General features: G+C 39.1%; 1 protein-coding gene across 3 annotated transcripts in view; it reads left to right on the top strand.

The window, feature by feature from the left end:
• The window catches only part of CFAP47 (cilia and flagella associated protein 47), a 519,587-nt gene that overhangs the window by 25,531 nt on the left and 473,583 nt on the right, over positions 1-20,473 (top strand). For all 3 annotated transcript variants that reach the window (XM_088028500.1, XM_088028501.1, XM_088028499.1), the window contains exons 5-8: positions 2,044-2,272; positions 2,723-2,883; positions 4,519-4,646; positions 8,361-8,596. In XM_088028500.1, the coding sequence (XP_087884626.1) occupies positions 2,044-2,272; positions 2,723-2,883; positions 4,519-4,646; positions 8,361-8,596 (754 nt within the window). The remainder of the gene's footprint in view (positions 1-2,043; positions 2,273-2,722; positions 2,884-4,518; positions 4,647-8,360; positions 8,597-20,473) is intronic.

Here is a 20,473-nt window from a genome sequence, read left to right as displayed (position 1 = left end):
CCAAAATGGGAAGAACCAGAGGATGGCCTATGGGTACACATAACAGGAGCTTCTAGTTTGGATTTTGTGGGGGTGAGGGAGTGAATCAGGAAAGGGCTCCATTAAGGAGGGGATAGTGTACCCAAACAGTTATTGGTGAGTAGGAAGTAGCCCGGCAAAGAGCAGTGGTGTGATTTGAGCTGTGTGTGTGTGTGTGTTTGTGTATAGGGGAGGTGGGTGTTAGTGATGGGGGTGGGTTAGAAGAGTAATTTCAGGCTGAGCAAGTAGAAGACTTGAAATCCTGGAGGTAAATAGACAGTGTTACACACTGAGCGAGCTGAGGCAATGTAGAGGCAAAGAGATGGCAGTGTGGAGTGATGTGAGATGAGACCAGAAACCCAGAATGGTGCAGGGTCCAGTAAAGTACCTCATAGGACAGCACTTTTTAATGCTCTGTGTCTCAGTCCATTAGCAGAATGTGCATTCACTATAATAGGTCACCACCAGCATCAAAACAGTGAAATAGATAATATCAGGATGCATCTCACGTAGTAAGGGCAAATGTTTTGCAAAACTTGTTTTGTGTGTGTGGGTGCACGTGTGTGTGCGTGCCTGTGTATTTGTGTATGCATGTGTGTGTATGTGTGTGTGCTTGCAATGTAAATACATTTCTCACTGAAGGTCACAGCCAAAAAAAGTTTGAGAAACAGTTTGAGCCCTGATAGATGCTTAGGTTTCATTGTGAAGGCTGTGGAATCTCGGGAAGGTTTTAGGATGCGAGTGTCTTGATTAGTTTGTAATTTAGAAAGGTCGTGCAGATAATAGTGGGCACAACAAATCAGGGTGGGGTGGGTATGTGGAGGTGTAGCCTGACTAGAAACTGTAAAACAGAAGAGAAATGATGAAAGCTTCAGCTAAGGTACAAATCAGGAGTATGGAGAGAAGTGTGCCGATTGGAGAAATGTTCTGGAGAAATGTTAACTAGATGTAGTGACTGGTTCTAGAAAGGGGTGGTAAGAGGAAGGACAGGTCTGGGGGAGAGGATCTTGAGTTCAGTTTTAAACTGTTGGAATTGATTTGCTTTGCAGAATCCTGTGGAGCCTATTAGATTTCCTTATCTTGAGTCCCAGAAAAAAAATTTGGTCTAGGTATATTGGCTTGCGGGTTGTCAGTGGATAGTTGTAGATGAAGCATGAAGTGTTGAAAATAACTTTGACAAGGAGGGCAGAGTATAAAAGAGTAGGAGAGAGACGCCATTATTCATGGAGTGTATAAAATATCCAAGCCACAGAAGAATGAGAAGGTAAAGTCTGAATAAGTTAGAAGAAAACCAGCCAAGTTTGGTGTCAAGGAAGCTAAGGGAGGAGAGATGTATGTAGATGATATCAGCCCTGAGCACTGTGACAGAGATGTAATGTAAGATAAGGACTTAGGTGATGGTTGTGGAGTGGTCATTTATTTGTGGTATTTGATGGGGTGAGAGTCAAAAGGATTGCACTTATGCCACAGAGGGATAAATGTGCATATGTGGGCAGTTTCAAAAGGAAGTTGAAATTAGTCTAGAAAATGAAGCTTTATGGGGGGGGATCTTCATTTCAGCAAACAAGTGGGATTTTGCTGAGACACTTCATAGGGAATTGGGTTATTAGGATGGGGATGAGTTTGGTTGTTGGACTTGGGGGAGTGGGATGAGTTAGAAAAGAATCTTAGAATTCTTTTAGAAATCTAAATCATCCCATCTAATTCTAGTGTTTATGAAATAATTGGTGATACGGACCTAGCAATAAGTTCTTTTTGGAGTCAATCCATGTGATTGTTTTCCAACTTTGTTGTTTCTTGGGGACAATGGATTAGGTTGTACATATGCCATTTAACTGTGCAGATTCAGATAGTCAGAAGGACCTGACATTCTCTGGCATGTATGAGAAAGGAACTGCTCTTAGGCCTTTGAATTTTAATTATAATGTGATGTTATAAAATTTCTGTTTATTCAAATATATAGGAGAAAAATTAAGTATATAGAATTCTAATTAAAATATATATGTATAATTCATTATCTTGTAGAGTGAGTTTGCAAGGTCGTCCAGATATACTCTTGAATGTCAAAGCTCATGTGGTTGAGCAGATTATTGAATTGTTAAACATAAGTAATGACAAAAAGTTGGAATGCATACACTTTGGTTCAGTTTTCTTCGGAACTTCAAAAATTGAACATGCACTTCTATACAATAATAGCCCAGAACCCATATACTGGGTGGCCATAATGCAAAATGATTCAGTTGGAGAAGAACTGGTAAGTAAATAGTGCAACCGGGGAAAATCGGGTATTATGTTTTGAAACAGGTTGTTTTGAATTTACTAATAACAAAAAAAGCTGTTAAATTATTCTAAGTACGTTTCAACATGTGGATAGATATGATTCCCTTTCACGTGTCTTCAAGGGTAACCTCAAAAAATTCTGTAAATTAAATAACACTGATAGTGATTTATATCTGAAGTAAACCAGACGAGTGCTTCTTATAGATTAGCAGCTAGTTGTGGGGTTTTCTGTTCTCATCAATTTTTCAACAGTTCCTTTAATTTTATGATGTGCTTTGGTCAAATTTATGTATGTTTCTTTAAAGACATTCATATTCTTGATTTTCTAGACTAAAATTTCAACAATTATGATCTCCTCTTAAGATGTTTTATTTTATTTGCGTTCTGCCTTAATATTCTTTTTATGTCTGATTTTATATTACAGGGCACAAATATTCGACAAAGAACAGATGTTGCTTTAAATAATCTCACCTACTTAAGCAAAATAAAGAACAGTGATGTTACCACTTTTATCTCCTGTGTTCCTAATGAAGGGAGGTTACTACCTTATCAAAAGATTGTAATTACATTTTGTTTCAGCCCAAAGTAAGCAAAAATTCAGTTATGGTGTTTTTTATTAATCAAAAGCATGTCAATCATACATTCAAACTGACTTTAACAGTAAAACTGGTCAGAAGGCACCAATCAGATTTTTCTTATTATGGCTCTCAATGTTTCTAACATGGTTAATATGATTTCGAACATTTAAGAATTTTGTTCTAAATATTTCATGTTCGATTACAAATCTCTTCAGACCTTGTAGAAGCGGAAGTTCTGTGTGGTTTTGTGTTGTGGGCCCAGACGAATCTGTGCAACAAGACCTCGTTGTCCCTGCAGAAATAGGGGATAGCCAGTGGCATGCAGGGTGTGTCGGTGCCTCCAAAGAGGATGCAGGGCTCTTGCCACAGCAAGATGCTTGCTAAGGAGCATAAAGAGTAAGCCTATAGCAGCTGCTGGGATACACCACACTTGCTTGCTGAAATTCATACAGACTTGTAGAACTTTTGCCAATGTATATTTTTCATAATTCTCTGTACTCGGTTTGGTTATTTAGCTTGAAAATACATTTGGAAATGCTGTTTTAAATACATAGGAACAATTTCAGCTATACTTGAGAGGTGGCCGGTCGTGGCAAATAATCGATCCAACTGTATGTTTACCTTTGTGAGGAGACACTGTTCAGTGTACTTCTCTATGTGGCAACAGGGTCGCTTGATGATGATACCGATTGGTGGAGACTGAATTGTATTTTAATTTAAGGAGGGTAATGAATCGAGTAATTGTTCTATTTGTACAATCTGTAATTGCCTCACGAATCATATTTTCCTGCAGGTAATTTCTTGGCCAACATAGAAGATTCTGTTTAACACACGATCTTTGAAATTCTAAATATTCTTTTTCATGGCTGCATGCTTTTTGTGAAAGTCTAGCATAAACTCATAGATATGATAATGGTTGGAAGTCTTAGTTAAATTCGTTTTTAACATGCTACTTCCATTCCTGTGTAATATTTCATATCAGTCTTTGTGTGTGTGTGTGTGTATTTGAGTATCCACTGCTAAAATAGCTGCCCTCTAGGTAAGCAAGTAAAGACAGTCAACACGCAGGTCTAGAGGTAACCCATCTCTGACTTTGGTCCTTCTTCCCTCTTCCCGTCTTTCCTCTTTCCTTTTCTCCTTTGACAAGATTTGGCTGTTATCAAATCTTGTTCTCCAAATCACTTGTTCTCCTCTAAGAATATGGAGAATGTGGCTAGCAACATGTGCTTAGTCCACAGGAGGAGACCGATATGGAACAGAGATTTGCAGTTACACCCAGAGTTATGAAGGACTATTGAACTAGAGAATTGAACAGAACCCTTAGCTAGCAATGAACTCGGCTTGGAAAGAGAATCCTTTACATAGAAAGTGACACTGGAGCTGGACCTTTACAGTTTAGTATATTTAAATTACTTTTGTCTTGCAGATGTTGTCATGAACCCATTTTCTGAATCTTTACACTTTGTGGCCTTCTTTTGGCAAGTCTCTGTATCTGGGCAGTAATTTTGGAAAATAGATCACAATTATATTTTTATTCCTGAACTTTCATCTGTTTGCATAGATTTAAGGATTGGGTTGATTCCTGTTGAGAGCTAATAGAGTGCATCATCTTTGCCTTCAAAATATTTGTAATTTTTTACAGGCTAATGATTGATGGTAAAAAGAATAATGATCCTTCACACAGGCAGGACTATGCTCTCTTTTTGAGATTTGACTCTGTGGGAAGTAAAGATGGATTTTTGAGGGATGATAACAGTAAAACCATCAAAAGTAAGTGCGAAATGAACATAAGCATCAAATGTATAGCAGTTTAAATTATTTAAAAGTTTGGATATCATATTTCTAGAGGCAATTTAATAAGAGTATATAATTATTGAATCGAACAAAAATGCAAACATTCAAGAAACATTAAAATGTCTTTTGTGGCATGTTAAGAAAGAAGTCAACCTCAGAATCATTTACATAATAATTTTCCAAGTTAAAATTTAGATGACTTCATTATTTTTAAATGACATTAGATAAACATAATCTAGAGTTAAGGAATGAAAAAAGAAAAAAACCAACCTGGCTTCTTTTCCCATTTAAGTCTATGTTTTCTCTTAGAGATTTTTTTGTTTTTGTTTTTGTTTTTGTTTGTTTTTTATTTGACAGAGAGAGACACAGCGAGAGAGGGAACACAAGCAGGGGGAGTGGGAGAGGGAGAAGCAGGCCCCCCGCAGAGCGGGGAGCCCGATGCAGGGCTACATCCCAGGACCCTGGGATCATGACCTGAGCCAAAGGCAGACGCTTAACGACTGAGCCATCCAGGCGCCCCATCTCTTAGAGATTAATATGGGAACAAACGACCCATTCCATCTCTACCAGGCCTTCAGCTCTTAGAGTCGGCATTCAGTAACAGTCAAAGTATAAGACCTAGAACTGGAGCTCTAGTAAATAGGGTACAGTATCCTGTTATGGGGTACTGGTAAGTGCATATGCCTTGCAGGCCATGTGTCAAGGTGCATTGTACTTTTTAGTATTCTCAGGTAGTATTAGATGGGCTGTAGTGAGGAAATTGGCAAGACTTGGAGTTCAGCTTAGCCAGACAGATCAAAGAGAAAATAAAGATAGAGACAGGTGAGGGACTGGTTCTAGAAAGATGAGCCACGGCAAGTCAAGAGTCGAGAAGATTAGTGTGTCAGGATGAGTGATATTGTTGAGCAGGCTTGTACCATTTTCCTAGGACAGAAATTGAGTGCCCTGCTATTATTTGTGTCATGGTTTGTGATTTGAGCTCTGCCTGCCTATCATAGACAGGAGATTTGTTTGAATCTTGCAAGTTAATCTGGTTTTGAATGGCCAGGGATGGAGATGGTAGGTTTGCCTTAAAGGTAATTCAGAGTCTAGGGTTGGCTAGTAAGAGCCTCAGTGAAGAAATACACAATCTTCTTTTGGATTCTAGTTACGATGCTCTCCGTGTAAAACTGTTCATTCACCCAATTAGAGCCTATATAGTTCCTACCTCCTCTCTGGTGTCTCCAAAACTTCATGTTTATGTTATTGCCCAGCTTATATTCCCCTGTCCATTATTTTAATCACCTTTTTTTCCATATACACTTAAGTTTCTTGACCCGTATCCCATAGTGACTGAGTGGCAAACCTCTAATCTGATTAAATTCAACTCTTAGCCTACCCTGGGTCTGCACCTGGGAAGCTAATTGTGCTGGGGAAAAGCATAAAACTATGCTGTGCTGTTTCACTTTTTATTCTACAATCACTAACCCCAAGTGGGTCCTTTAAGATGGTTGACATTCCTGCTGCATTCCTCCTTTCCTTCACTTTCTCACAATATGAGATCAGTATCACACACCTTCCCTTCTCACCTCAAACCTCCAAGACTTCCTCCTTGGTCTTTACTCTAAACTGGTAAATACATTAAGTGACCCAGCAGATGTTTCCACTTGGATATCTATTAGGCATCTCAAAATTAACATGCCCAGAAAAACCCTCCTGGTTTCCCTATAACCTGTCCCTCCTACAGTCTTTCCTATCTCAAGAAATGGCAATTCTATCTCTTCCATTGCTCAAGCTCAAGACCTTACCATCACCATTTATCATGTGTTCAATTTCCTATTTTATATGCAGTCCATCAGCAAATTTTGTTAAGTCTCCCGTTAAAACTATATGTTAAATCTGACCATTTCTTTTTTTTTATATTTTATTTATTTATTTGAGAGAGAGAGAGATAGTGAGAGCAGGAACACAAGCAGGGGGAGTGGGAGAAGGAGAAGCAGGCTTCCCTCTGGGATCATGACCTGAGCCGACGGCAGACACTTAACTGAGCCACCCCGGTGCCCCTAAATCTGACCATTTCTCATCCTTCTTCTACTACTCTTACCCAGCCATATTTGGTATCTTAGGGTTATTTATTTATTTATTATTTATTTATTTATTTATTTATTTATTTATTTATTTATTTATGAAAGACAGAGAGAGAGAGAGGCAGAGGGAGAAGCAGGCTCCCAAGGAGCAGGGAGCCCGATGTGGGACTCGATCCCAGGACCCCGGGATCATGACCTGAGCCGAAGGCAGACGCTTAACCATCTGAGCCACCCAGGCGCCCGGTACCTTAGGGTTTTTGGAACATGCCAAGGAAATTCCTACCTTAGAATCTTTGTACTTGTTCTTCTGTCTGTCTGGAATGCACTTTTCCTGGATTTTCACATGATTTTCTTCCTGAGTTCCTTTATATTTTTGCTCAAATGTCTTCCCATCAAGAGAGGCCTTTTTGGACTTTCCCATATAAAAGAGCAGCCCCAAGACACTGTGCTCTGTCTTACCCTTGTAGGAGAGGAAAAATAATTTCCCCTCTACCTCTCTAGGATCTTGGTTGAGACCCCCCTTAATAAAAGACAGATTAAGAAGGGTGGCACCTGGGTGGCTCAGTCAGTTAAGCGTCTGCCTTCAGCTCAGATCATGATCCTGGGGTCCTGGGATGGAGCCCAGTGTAGGGCTCCCTGCTTGGTGGGGAGCCTGCTTCTTCCTCTCCCACCTCTTGTTCTCATACTCTCTCTCTCTCATGAATGAATAAAATCTTAAAAAAAAAAAAAGACAGTTTAAGAGGGAAAAAAAGCAAACAGAAGTTTAATAACATGTATGCCTCCTCTATACATGGGAGAGACCCAGGAAAACTGAGTGACTCCCCAAAATGGCCAGAGCCATCACTTTAAATGCCATCTCCAGCTAAAGACAAAAGATGTTGAAGTGTGGCAGCCAGTTATGGGAGGTTTTCAAGTCACAGTAAGGGAGGGTATGGTTGTTATGCAGACTTAAGTATCTGCCTTCTTTGATGAGCGTTTCTTCCCAGTAGTTTTCAGAGTTTTTCCTGTATCTGCTGTTACATAACAATAGTCAGCTTAAAATAATCTTTATGCCAGGGATACCTCGGTGGCTCAGTTCGCTAAGCATCTGCCTTTGGCTCAGGTCATGATCCCAGGGTCTTGGGATTGAGTTCCCGCATTGGGCTCCTTACTCAGCAGGGAGCCTGCTTCTCCCTCTGCCTGCCACTCCCCCTGCTTGTGTGTGCTCTCCCTCTCTCTCTCTGACAAATAAATACATAAAATCTTTAAAAAAACCCTAATCCTTATGCCAAAGAGGCATGTTTTCGGGTGACAAATTGTGCTCCCCTTCACCCTACATTACTTTTCCCCATAGCACTTATCCTGTCTGAAATGCTATATATTTCCTTATTTTATTGTCAATGCCACCTCCCTAGAATATGAAGACCATGAGAGCAGGAACTGTGTCTATTTTATTCACTGCTGTATCCCCACAGCCTAGATGAGTACTTGGCATAGAGAAGGCACTTAATAATTTTGTTGAATGAAAGATTGAATGGGCTACCCATGTATCATCAGGTCTTTCAGATGACGCTATTTGGACCGAGCAAATATATTCTGGATTCCCAACACTTTTTATGTTAAAAAGCTATTATTGCTTCTACAGGTGATCGTTTTCAGAAAGTGGAATTAGCACTGACAGGCACAGGACTTCCTGTCTTACTACAGTTTGATCCAGGAAAGGTCCTTAATTTTGCACCTTGTTTCATGGGTGAACATTCAGAGCTTCTGTGTATTATGCAAAATCGATCCAACTCACTTCCTGTGATGTACCGTTTTCAAAAAACTGCACATTTTAAAATTGATCCTGAAAGGGGCAAGATTGATGAAGGATGTATCCAGGTAAGATAATTATTCGATGCTTTCACATGCTTCAAATATTTTAAGATTCGCTAAAATGACATGCAGAGGATTGAAAACTTCATTTTGTTCCACCAGTATTAAAAATTGTATTTCTTTTGTGGCCTCGTTGTGAATACTTTAGTGTTGGCACTTATACAGTATCCATAATTATTTGTTAAGTGCCTTTCATGTGCCAGGAAAAGCATTTGACGCCGTAGGGAATGTAAAGAAGGACAAAACATAGTTATTGCGTCCAAGGATTTTTTTTTTTTAAGCTCAGAGAGTATTTATCGTCACCCCAGGAGGCAGGCCCCGAAATTTAAATATCCAGCATGGAGCCTTAGTCCTCCCTGCCTTGGGTGGGTGCAGGAACAGGTCCTGAAGCCTTTGTCTAGGACAGTGGAACCCAGCAACCAGAGGGGGGATGCCCCTGAGCCAGTAGCTGCCGATAGCAGCAATAAGCGAAAAGGAGGTAGGAATCAGGCACTTGTCCCAATCTCAGAGATGCTGAAAGGAGTGCAAGATGCTTCGGGACTCACCCCTAGACTGAAGGTTGGCCAAGCTGGGATGCACACATGTGGGACGAATGGAAGTCCAGTGCCTCACCGGCAGAGGCTGTAACCCCATGCCATAGTTAACCCAAGACAGAAGGGAGGGGGTTGTCAGTTTGGCCTCTGAAGCCTTGCCCCGCTGTGAGGTGAGGTGCTATGGGGGAATCTAGCCACTATAGTCTTTATTTGCTGAGGGGTGAGTTTCTCAGCCTTTTGCACAAGTGCATGTTCCTTGCCCCCCAGCTCATCAGCGGCTGACGTGAAGGGCATCCTGCATCCACTGGTCGCAGGCATCATGTGTCGCGGGCACAGTGAGGGGTGGTGGGTGTGGGGGTAGACTCGCATCAGGCTTGTCGTCATCAGATAGGCCAGCAGATAGTGTTAGTAGGTGTCTGAATGTAGGGAGGACAACAGGTCCTGGCACAGGCTCGGGTCTCGGCCCAGGTACTTGTGGTCCGGGAGTGACTCGTACAGGCCCACAGCTGGCACAGTAGGGACATATTCTGCCACTGCAGCCCCACTATGCCCTTGCGCAGTCATGGGGAGGGGGGGTTCCGCGTGGGCGGTGCTGCAGGCGTAGCAGGGCGGGGCTGGGACGAAGGTGGCGCCGCTCAGCTCCTGCTGTAGGCTCGCTTCTGCTCGCTCGTGGAGCCCCCACTGACAGCGTGCGGACCGCACACACCGCGCGGTAGTGGTGGCAGCCCGGCTGGGACACAGCCCGCGTCACCCCCTGCCTTGGCTTAGGGCAATCGGTTCCTGGTCGGTTCCTGGTCGGTTCCTGGTCCGACGGTGCAAACAGCGATGTCTCTGCCTTTCCTCCAACGGTCTGCCCAGTAAGAATTTTTTTTATGTACTAAGGAAGTGTAAAACCTACATACCAACAGTTCTGGTTTAAGAAAAGTGCAAAATGTGTTGAAAGAGATCTATAACGGGGCGCCTGGGTGGCTCAGTGAGTTGAGTGGCTGCCTTCGGCTCATGCATGTCATGATCTTGGAGTCCTAGGATCTAGCCCCGCGACGGGCTCCCTGCTCAGTGGGGAGCCTGCTTTTCCCTCTGTTCCTCACCCTGCTTTCGTCCTCTCTCTCAAATAAATGAAAAATCTTAAAAAAAAAAAAAAAAAAGAAAAGAAAGAGATCTATAAGAAGGTGATACAGAAACTCAGAGGACAGTGTTTTTACTTCCAGCCAGGTAGCAAGGTCTTTTCCTATGATAGTAACATGAGCCAGAACTTGAAGGTTGAGCAGAATTTTCAAATTTGAAACTGATGATACTTAACTGGCCTAGGCCTCCAACTGCTGGTGTGGAGCAGACAAGTTGAAGTCTGAGGAGTACCTGTGAGTCCCAGGGCAGTTTCTGTCTTTCTCACTACTCACATAACTCTTGTCCTTGTCCCCTAAACTGGGGTTGGCTGACTGTCCTCCACAGGCCAAATCTGGCCTGCTGCCTATTTTTTAAAGTAAACTACCATTGGAACATAGCTGCTTTTATTGTCTGTTGTCTATGGCTGCTTTCATGCTACAAAGGCAAAGTTGAATGGGTGTGAGAGAGCTGTGTTAACTTTAAAAATAAGATAGTTAAAGGGCCGCCTGGGTGGCTCAGTCGGTTAAGTGTCTGCCTTGGGCTCAGGTCATGATCCCAGAGTCCCAGGATCGAGCCCCACATCCGGCTCCCCACACTCAGCTTCTCCCCCTGACCCTACCCCCCTCTCGTGCGTGCTCTCTATCTCTCAAATAAGTAAATAAAATCTTAAAAAAAAATAGGATAGTTATTTTACCAGTCAAACTGGGTTTATTTGGCAATAGCAGAGAACTGTAATTCGGGACAAACAAGCTATGGCAGAAACCATAGGCTAGTCCAACAACCAAAGAGAGGAACCTCATTTTATGGAGGAGGAGGAGGAAATTGGGAGTGGTTATTTTGAAGGAAAGTCCATTGAAGAAAAGCGGGAGTTCAGGATGATGACGGTTTGTTGTTGGCTGAGTTGCTGGGGCAGTTGATTCCTTACAGGAGTTGCAAGGTAACATATTTTCGTGTTGGGACCTGTAACTGATGATTCTTTCCAATCCATGTTTCTTCCTGTAATTGAAGTCTAGTGGCAGGGCGTGAGAGCTCCTCCTTCTGCCCTCCCGATTCCATTTTAGTGATGTTTCCCTTTATTAATTTTTACAGTTATATGGCCCATAAAGCCTAAAATATTTACTGTCTGGCTATTTACAGAAAAAGTTTGGAGACTTGCTCTAAACGGTAGCAAGCATGAATGCTTTCAGTTTCACCTCAGGTTCTTATGTTACCATCTTTTCTCCACTGCATTGTGATACGGCTCATAAAGTTATTGATGGAAGCTTTCTCCCAGTTGCAATCAGGAACTATTGTACACATGTTTAAATGCATGCAGCTCATATTTATAACTCTTCCTGCTTCATTAGAATGACTCACTTCCGTCCCCTCAAATTTGGATAGATTTAATCAGTCTTTATAGAATAACAACTGATGTTAACCACATTATGCAAAAACGTTTGCCTTTTAACCGCTTCCTAGACTTTCTTTAGTTCAATCCTCTTAAATCTACCAACTCAGTTTATTTTCTCCAGCAACATGCACCCTTTCAAAACGTGTCTGATACCTAAGTTCCAAATTTCATTTTTAACCCTCTGTGTTTCTGGGTTTCTCAAGCATTAATAACTTTCAGATTAATAAAAAGTGAATGTGGGAAGTGTGAGGGGTGCTGGAGAACTGTGGCTTGCACAGGCTGGTCAAATCGTCTGTTAGAAGTGAGATATTATTTAGAAGTGAAATAGGATTATTCTTTTTAATACTAGTTTATTGAACTAGAATTCACATACGATAAAATTCACACATTTAAAGGGTATAATTCAGTGGTATTTAGGATAGTCAAAGAGTTGTGCAATCATTAGCACTAATTCTACAACATTCTCATCACCCCAGGAAAAAGTTCTATGTCCATTAGCAGTCACTCCCTCTTCTTATTCCTCAGCCCGTGGCAGCCACTAATCTGTTTTTTATGTCTATAAATTTCCTTGTTCTTGACATTGCATATAAATATAATCATAAAATGTGAGGACTTCGTGTTTGGTTTCTTTGATACAGCATTATATTTTCAAGTTGCATGAGTGTTGAAGTATGTGTCACTACCTCATTCCTTTTTTATGGCCAGACTGTACTCCATTGTATGGATAGCCTACCTTTTGTTTATCTGTTCATCGGCTGATGGGCATTTGAGTTGTTTCCATCTTTTGGCTATTATGAATGATGCTGCCATAATTATATTGTTAAAACATTGTTATGACGTCCTTTTTATGGTGAGGACACTTAAGATCTACTGTCTTAGCAAATTTCAAGTGTACGATATAGTTTTGTTAACTATAGTCACCAGCTCCAGAACTTACTCATTTTGCAGAACTGAAACTTTGTGCCCTTTGACCAACATCTTCCTATTTCCCCTTCCCTCCCACCCCTGGTAACCACCTTCTACTCTCCTTCTCGTTGTTTAACTATTTTAGATTCCACATGTAAGTAAGATCATACAATATTTGTCTTTCTGTGTCTGGCTTATTTCACCTAATGTTCTCTAAGTTCATCCATGTTGTCACAGATGTCAGGATTTCCTTCTTTCTTAAGGCTGAATAAAATTCCATTATTCTTATGCATGTGGATATCCAGTTTTTCCAGCACCATTTATTAAAGAGACTGTCTTTTTTCTACTGTGTGTTCTTGGCATTCTTGTTGTAGTCTAGTTGATTATAAATGCACAGATTTATTTGTGGGCTCTCTATTCTGTCATATGTTCATATGTCTTTTTTATGCCAATACCATACCGTTTTGGTAACTGTAGCTTTGTAATATAGTTTGAAATCGGGAAGTGTGATGCCTCCAGCTTTGTTCTTTTTGCTCAAAATTGCATTGGCTATTCAGAATCTTTTGTTTACATTAGGAGCAAAAAGAATAAAATACTTAGGAATAAACTTAACCAAAGAGGTGAAAGACTTATACACTGAAATATCAACGAAGGGAACTAAAGAAGCCACAGATAAAGAGAAAACCATCCTGTGTTCATGGTTAGGGAGAATTAATATTTTTTAAATGTCTATACTACCCAAAGTGATCTACAGGTTTATTACAGTCCTTATCAAAATCCCAATGGTGTTCTTTACAGAAATAGAAAAAAATCTAGAAATTCATATGGACAGGTTTTCAGTACTCTTTAGCATACACTGAAGAGTGGAATTGTTGAATCATGTGATAATTCTGTTTAACTTTTTGAGAAACTATCATACTGTTTTCCAATGAAATTGTACCATTTCATAACTCTTACCAGCAATGAATATGTGTTTTAATGTTCTAATACCTCCACACCTTTGCCCATATTTGTTAATGTCCTTCTTTTTGATTATATCTGTCCCTGTGGGTGCAAAGTTGCTTCTCACTGCAGTTTTCACTTACATTTCCCCAGTGACTATTGATGGTGAATGTCTTTTTATATGCTTATTGTGCACTGGTATATCTTCTTTAGGGAAATGTTTATTCATGTCTATGATAGGCAGAATAATGACCACCTAAAAGTGTCCTTATCCTAATCTGCGGAATTTGTGAATATGTGATGTTTCATGGCAATGGAGGATTTAGGTTTTAATTGGAAGTAATGTTGATAATCATTTGACTTTAAAATGGGGAGATTAATCTGGATTATCTGTGTAGGCCCAATATAATCACAGGGGTGCTTAAACATGAAAATAGAAGGCAGAAAAGTATGAGTATCAGAGTGATGTGATGTGAAAAATATTTGCATGTCCATTACTGGCTTTGACAATGGAAGGGGAGGGTGATGAGCCAAGGAACACGTTGACCTCTAGAAGATAGGAAAAGATAAGGAAATAGATTCTCCACTAAACTCCAGAAATGAACGTTGTCCTGCTGAAATCTTGGTTTTGGTCCATTCAGATTGGAGTTGGACTTTTGACGTACAAAAGTAGAAGATAAGAAACTGAACTGTTGTAGCCCACAGAATTGTTTGTAATTTGTTATTGTAACAATAGGAAACTAATATAAAATTCTTTACCCATTTTTAATTGGGGTATTTGTCTTTTTGTCGTTGAATTGCAAAAGTTCTTTATGTATTCTGGATACAAGTCCTTTATCAGCTATGTGAATTACAAATATTTTCTCTTCTGTGGGTTGTTTTCACATTTTCTTTTTTGTCCTTTGAAGTACAAAAGTTTTAAAGTTTGATTAAGTCCAGTGTATCCTTTTTCCCCTTTTGTCACTTGTGCTTTTAATATCCTGTCTTAGTAGCTATACAATATCCAAGGTCATTAAGATTTGTTCCTATATTTTCCTTTAAGAAATTTAGCTTATGCATTTAAAATATATTATCCATTTTGAGTGTTATTTAGAGGTCCAGATTCATTCTTTTACATATAGATGTCCAGTTATTTTGGAATCTTGGCATACTTATTGAAAAAACACCTGACTGTAAATGTTAGAGTTTATGGACTCTATTTTATTTATGTTTATCCTTATGCCAATATCACAGTGTACTGATTAGCGTTGTAGTAATTTTTGAAATTGGGAAATGTGAGTCCTTCAGATTTGATCTTTTTAAGGAAATTTTTGACCCATTTGAGACCCTTGAAAATTCATATGAATTTTAGAATTAGTTTACTAATTCCTATAAAAACAAAACAAAAAAAGAACAAAACACCCCAGCAGCTGGGATTTTGATAGGAATTGTATTGAATCTGTAAATCTGTTTGAGAGTATTTCCATCTTAACAATATTAAATCTTGCAACTTATGAAAATTGGATAGTTTTCATTTCCATTTATTTATGTCCTTTTATATTCCTTTCAGTGGTGATTAGTAGTTTGCAGTACACAGGTCTTGCCATTCTTTTAAAAATGTATTCCTAATATTCTGTTCTTTTTGATGAAATTGTATTCTTAAATTAATTTTTGTATCATTTACTGCTAGTATATAGAAATGCAATTGATTTTTGTATACTGACCTTGTATCCTGTAACCTTAAAATCATTTATTATTTCTGATCATTTTCACTGTGTTCTTTGGGATATAAGATTAATGTTATCTGTGAATAGAGACCATTTTATACCTTTCTTTCCAATTTGGATGAATTTTATTTCTTTTTTCTTACATCATTGCCTTGGCTAGAACCTCTACTATGGTATTAAATAGAAGTGACAAGAGAGGATATTTTTCTTCTTCCTAATCTAAGGGGAAAGCATTTAGTCTTTCACCATTAAGTATGATGTTAGTTGTGGGTGTTTCATAGATTGCATTTACAAACTTGGGGAAGTTTTCTTCTACTCCAAGTGTTTTAGGTGTTTTTACTGTGAAAATGTGTTGTATTTTCTCAAGTACTTTTTCTGTGTCTGTTACAGCAATAATGTGTTTTTTGCCCTTTATTGAGATGGTATATTACATTGACTGATATTCTGATGTTAAACCTGGGATAATTCCCTGTTGTACATAGTGAAAATCCTTTGTACATATTGCTGGATTCAGTTTGATAGTATTTGGTTGAGGAATTTTGCATATATATTCATTAGGGACATTGGCCCATAGGTTTCTTTTCTTAAATATCTTTGGTTTTGACAATGGAGTAAAACTGGTGTCACAGAAAAAGTTGGAAAGTGTTCTCTTCAATTTTTGGAATAGTTTGTGAAGGACAGGTGCTAATTCTTCTTTAAATGTTTGATTTAAAAAAAATAGTAAAATTCACCATCAAAGCCATCTGGTTCTGGGCTTTTCATTATCAGGAGTTTTTTTGATTTCTAATCAATCTCTTGTTATCCCAGGGCTATTCAGATTTTTTATTTCTTCTATAATCAATTTTAGAAGTTTGCAACTAAGAATTTGTCCATATCATCTAGGTTATCTAATTTGTTGGCATACACTTGTTCATCATATTACCTCATACTTTGTTTTGTGTGTGTGTGTGTGTCAATTTTTGTTTTCTATTTACTGAAATCAACTACTTTGTTCACATGCATTTTATTTTATTTAAATGTATTTTTCTTTATTAAGTTTTGAATTTTAATTCCAGTGTAGTTAACATTCAGTGTTTTATTAGTTTCAGGGGTATAATATAGTGATTCAACACTTCTGTATATTACTCAGTGCTCATCATGGTAAGTGCCCTCCTTACTCCCCATCACCTGTTTCACCCACCCCCCATCCACCTCCCCTCTGGTAACCATCAGTGTGTACTCTTTAGTTAAGGGTCTGTTTCTTCATTTGTCTCTCTCTCTTTTTCCTTTGCTCAATTTGTTTCTTAAATTCCACATATGAGTGAAATCATGTGGTATTTGTCTTTCTCTGACTGACTTATTTTGCTGAGCATTATACTCTAGCTCTATCCATGTTGTTGCAAATGGTAAGATTTCATTCTTTTTAATGTCTCAGTAATATTCCATTGTGTGTATGTGTGTGTGTGTATATATATGTGTGTGTATATATATATATATATATATATATATGGCATCTTTGTCCATTCACGTATTGATGGGCACTGAGGCTACTTCCGTGATTTGGCTATAATAAATAATGCTGCAATAAACATACAAATGTATATATCCTTTTGAATTAGTGTTTTTGTATTCTTTGGGTAAATATCCAGTAGTGCAATTGCTGGATCTCCGGGTAGTTCTATTTTTATCTTTTTTAAAAAAGATTTTATTTTTATTTATTTGACAGAAAGATTGAGAGAAAGAGAGCACACAAGCAGGGGGGGTGGCAGACAGAGGGAGAGAGAGAAGCAGGCTTCCCTCTGAGCAGGGAGCCCAATGAGGGGCTCGATCCCAGGACCCTGGGATCATGACCTGAGCCGAATGCCAATGCTTAACGACTGAGCCACCAAGGCGCCCTGTTCCCTCACTTTTTATTGTTGACAGTGATATTCTCTCTATCATTCTTAATTGTAGCAAATTGAGTCTCTCTCTTTTTTTGTTTTTTGCTTGGTGAGTCTAGCTAATGATTTTCCATTACTGATGATCATTTCAAAGACAGTTTCAGATTTGTTGGTCGTCTCTATTGCTTTCAGCTCTCTATTTCATGGATTACTGCTTTTGTCTTTATTATTCCTTTTCTTCTCTTCACTTTGGGCTTACTTCTTTTTTCTATTTCCTAAGGTGGAAGTTTAGGTTATTGCTTAAAGGCCTCTTAAATTTATTTCATTTTTTAAAACCTTTTATTTCTTATTTTATCTTAAAAAATTTTTTTTAAGATTTTATTTATTTGTCAGAGAGAGAGAGAGAGAGAACACATGCAGGGGGAGCAGCAGAGGGAGAGGGAGAAGCAGGCTTTCCGCTGAGCAGGGAGCCTGATGCAGGACTGGATTCCAGGACCCAGGGATCATGACCTGAGCCGAGGGTAGATGCTCAACTGACTGAGCCACCCATGCATCCCCCCCTTTTTTTTTTAAAGATTTTATTTATTTATTTGACAGAGAGAGAGATAGTAAGAGCAGGAACACAAGTGGGAGAGGGAAAAGCAGGCTTCCCGCTGAGCAGGGAGCCCAATGTGGGGCTCGATCCCAGGACTCTGGGATCATGACCTGAGCTGAAGGCAGACGCTTAATGACTGAGCCACCCAGGTGCCCCCCATGTGTCCCTTTTTAAACCTTGTTAAAAAAAAATTTATTTATTTATTTATTTATTTTTGACAGGAGAGTGTGTGAGAGAGCGTGCGAGAGAGTGTGTGCGTACACGTGGGGGGAGGGGCAGAGGGGGAAGCAGACTCCCCGCTGAGCAGGGATCCCAGGACCCTGGGGTCATGACCTGAGCCAAAGGCAGACGCTTAACCCACTGAGCCACCCAGGCGCCCCTTAAATTTACTTCTAATTACAGCTTTTGCTGTATTCCATGAGTTTTGACATGTTGTGTTATAGTTTTCCTTCATCTCAAGGTATTCTCTAATTTCCCCTGAGATTTCTTTGACCCATTGGTTACTTAGGAGTGTATTGTTTAACTTCTACATATTTGTGAGTTTTCCATATTTCCTTCTCTTTATTTGTTCTTTTTAACAATTTCTATACTGTATTGATAGTCTCTATTTTTTGAGATGTTTTCATACCTTTTCTAATCCTTTTTTATTGAGGTATAATTGACATAGCATTAGGTTTCAAGTGTACAATGTAATGATAATTTATATATATTGGGAAATGATCATCATAATAAGTCTATTTAATATCTATCACTATACATAGTTACAAATTTTTTTCTTGTGATAAAAACTCTTAAGATTTACTCTTGTAGCAACTTTCAAATATGTGATATAGTATTAACTCTAGTCACTATGCTGTACGTTATATCCTCATGACTTACTTATTCTATAACTGGAAATTTGTACCTTTTGACCCCCTTCATCCATTTCACCCACCTGCCTCCCCTTGTCTTGACTACCACCAGTCTATACTGTGTATATATGAGCTTGGTTTTTTTTGTTTGTTTGTTTTTTGTTTTTAGATCCCACATATAAGTGAGTTCATACAGTATTTGTCTTTCTGTGTCTGACTTATTTCACTTAGCATAATGCCCTCAAAGTATACCTGTGTTGTCAAAAATGTCAAGGTTTTGTTTCTATTTTATTCCTAAACACTTGATCTTTCTTGTCTTTTTGATAATAGTGATTTTGACAGGTGTGCCATGATACTTTATTGTGGTTTTGATTTGCATTTCCCTGATGATTAGTAATGTTGAGTGATGATGATTAATGAGTGATATTTTTTCCCATCCCATGGGTTGCTTTTTCATTTTGTTGATGGTTTCCTTTGCTCTACAGAAGCTTTTTAGTTTGATGAAGTCCCACTTTATTTATTGTTTATTTTTACTTTTGTTGCCTTTGCTTTTGGTGTCTTCCTTTAATTCTTTAGTTATATTTTCCATTAGTTCTTTGAGCATATTTATAATAGTCAACTTATCATCTTTGTTTAATAAATTCAACATTTGGGTTTCTTCGGGCATAGTTTCTATTTATTGCATTTTTTCTGTGTGTTGGCCATACTTTCCTCTTTCTTTTTGTGTCCCATATTTTTTTTCTTGAAAACTGGGCATTTTAAATGATATAATTTGGCAACTCAAATCAGATAGCTCTCAAGATTTATTGTCATTGCTCTTTGTTTTTGTTCTTTTTCTTTAGTAACTTTGTAGACTGAGTCTGTAAATGTTGTTTTCTTTGTTATGTGCAGCCAATCAAGGATCTGCTCAGTTAATTTAGGGGTCAGCTAATGATTGGGCAGAGCTTCTCTTAAATTCCTTGAATCGATAAGTCTCACAGCCTTTGCCAAGAGCGTTTGTGTAAATGTATTGGGTGAGGCATATCTTCATTGTTCTGTCAGGTATTTTATAGCTTTTATTGGCCTTTAATTTCACCTTGCACAGAGTCTCAAAGTCAGCCAGATGTCAGAAATTAGAGCTTTCTCAAATCTTTCCTGGGCATGTACACTGTCCTACACATGTGTGTGGTGGTCTAGATTCCCAGGAATATGTCAGAGCTTTTCAAATATCCTCTGAATATTTTGTGTTTTTATTTTCCTTTTTTCTTTTTTGTTTTGCCTCTTGTTGGCCTTAAATGGTAATGCTACTTCAAGTTGCTGTGATGTTTAGCAATTGCTGCTGATTTTTTGATGAGGGGGAGGGGAAGAGAGTACAAAACTGGGGGGAGAGAGTTGTTCACAAAGAATGAGCCCCGAACCAGGTCAATTAAAAATAATACCCTGGGGCACCTGGGTGGCGTCTGACTTCAGCGGCTCAACTCATGATCCCGGGGTCCTGGGATCGAGTCCCGCATTAGGCTCCCTGCTCTGCAGGGGGCCTGCTTCTCCCTCTCCCTCTGCTGCTCTCCCTGCTTGTGTTCCTTCTCTCTCTGTCAAGTAAATAAAATCTTAAAAAAAAAAAAAATACCCTTATAGTAGGCTTTTTAGCTAGCTTCTAGACAGGACAAATAGGGACAATTCTCTGGGGATAGGATTTTTGGAGAGCTCCAAACGCAATCTTTTCCCTCCCTGGTTGCTAGGCTAATAGTTTTTACAGCTGCCATAGTTACAAGGCTGTTGTTTTTCAAGGAGAGCTCAAAACCGGGGAGAGGAGGATGGGATTACGGTGTATAAAAATGACACGAAACCTGTTATTCTTTCAGAGATTCAGCTATTTTAAAAATTTTATTTAAATTCAATTAGCCAGTATATAGTACATCAATCGTTTTTGGTATAGTGTTCAGTGATTCATTAGTTGCGTATAACACCCAGTGCTCATTACATCACATGCCCTCCTTAATGCCCATCACCCAGTTACC

This window comes from Eumetopias jubatus, unplaced genomic scaffold (assembly GCF_037043125.1).
Source record: "Eumetopias jubatus isolate StellerSeaLion01/CBP00866 unplaced genomic scaffold, mEumJub1_p1.0 scaffold_11, whole genome shotgun sequence".
Lineage (NCBI taxonomy): Eukaryota > Metazoa > Chordata > Mammalia > Carnivora > Otariidae > Eumetopias > Eumetopias jubatus.
This window is presented reverse-complemented; position numbering and strand designations above follow the sequence as displayed.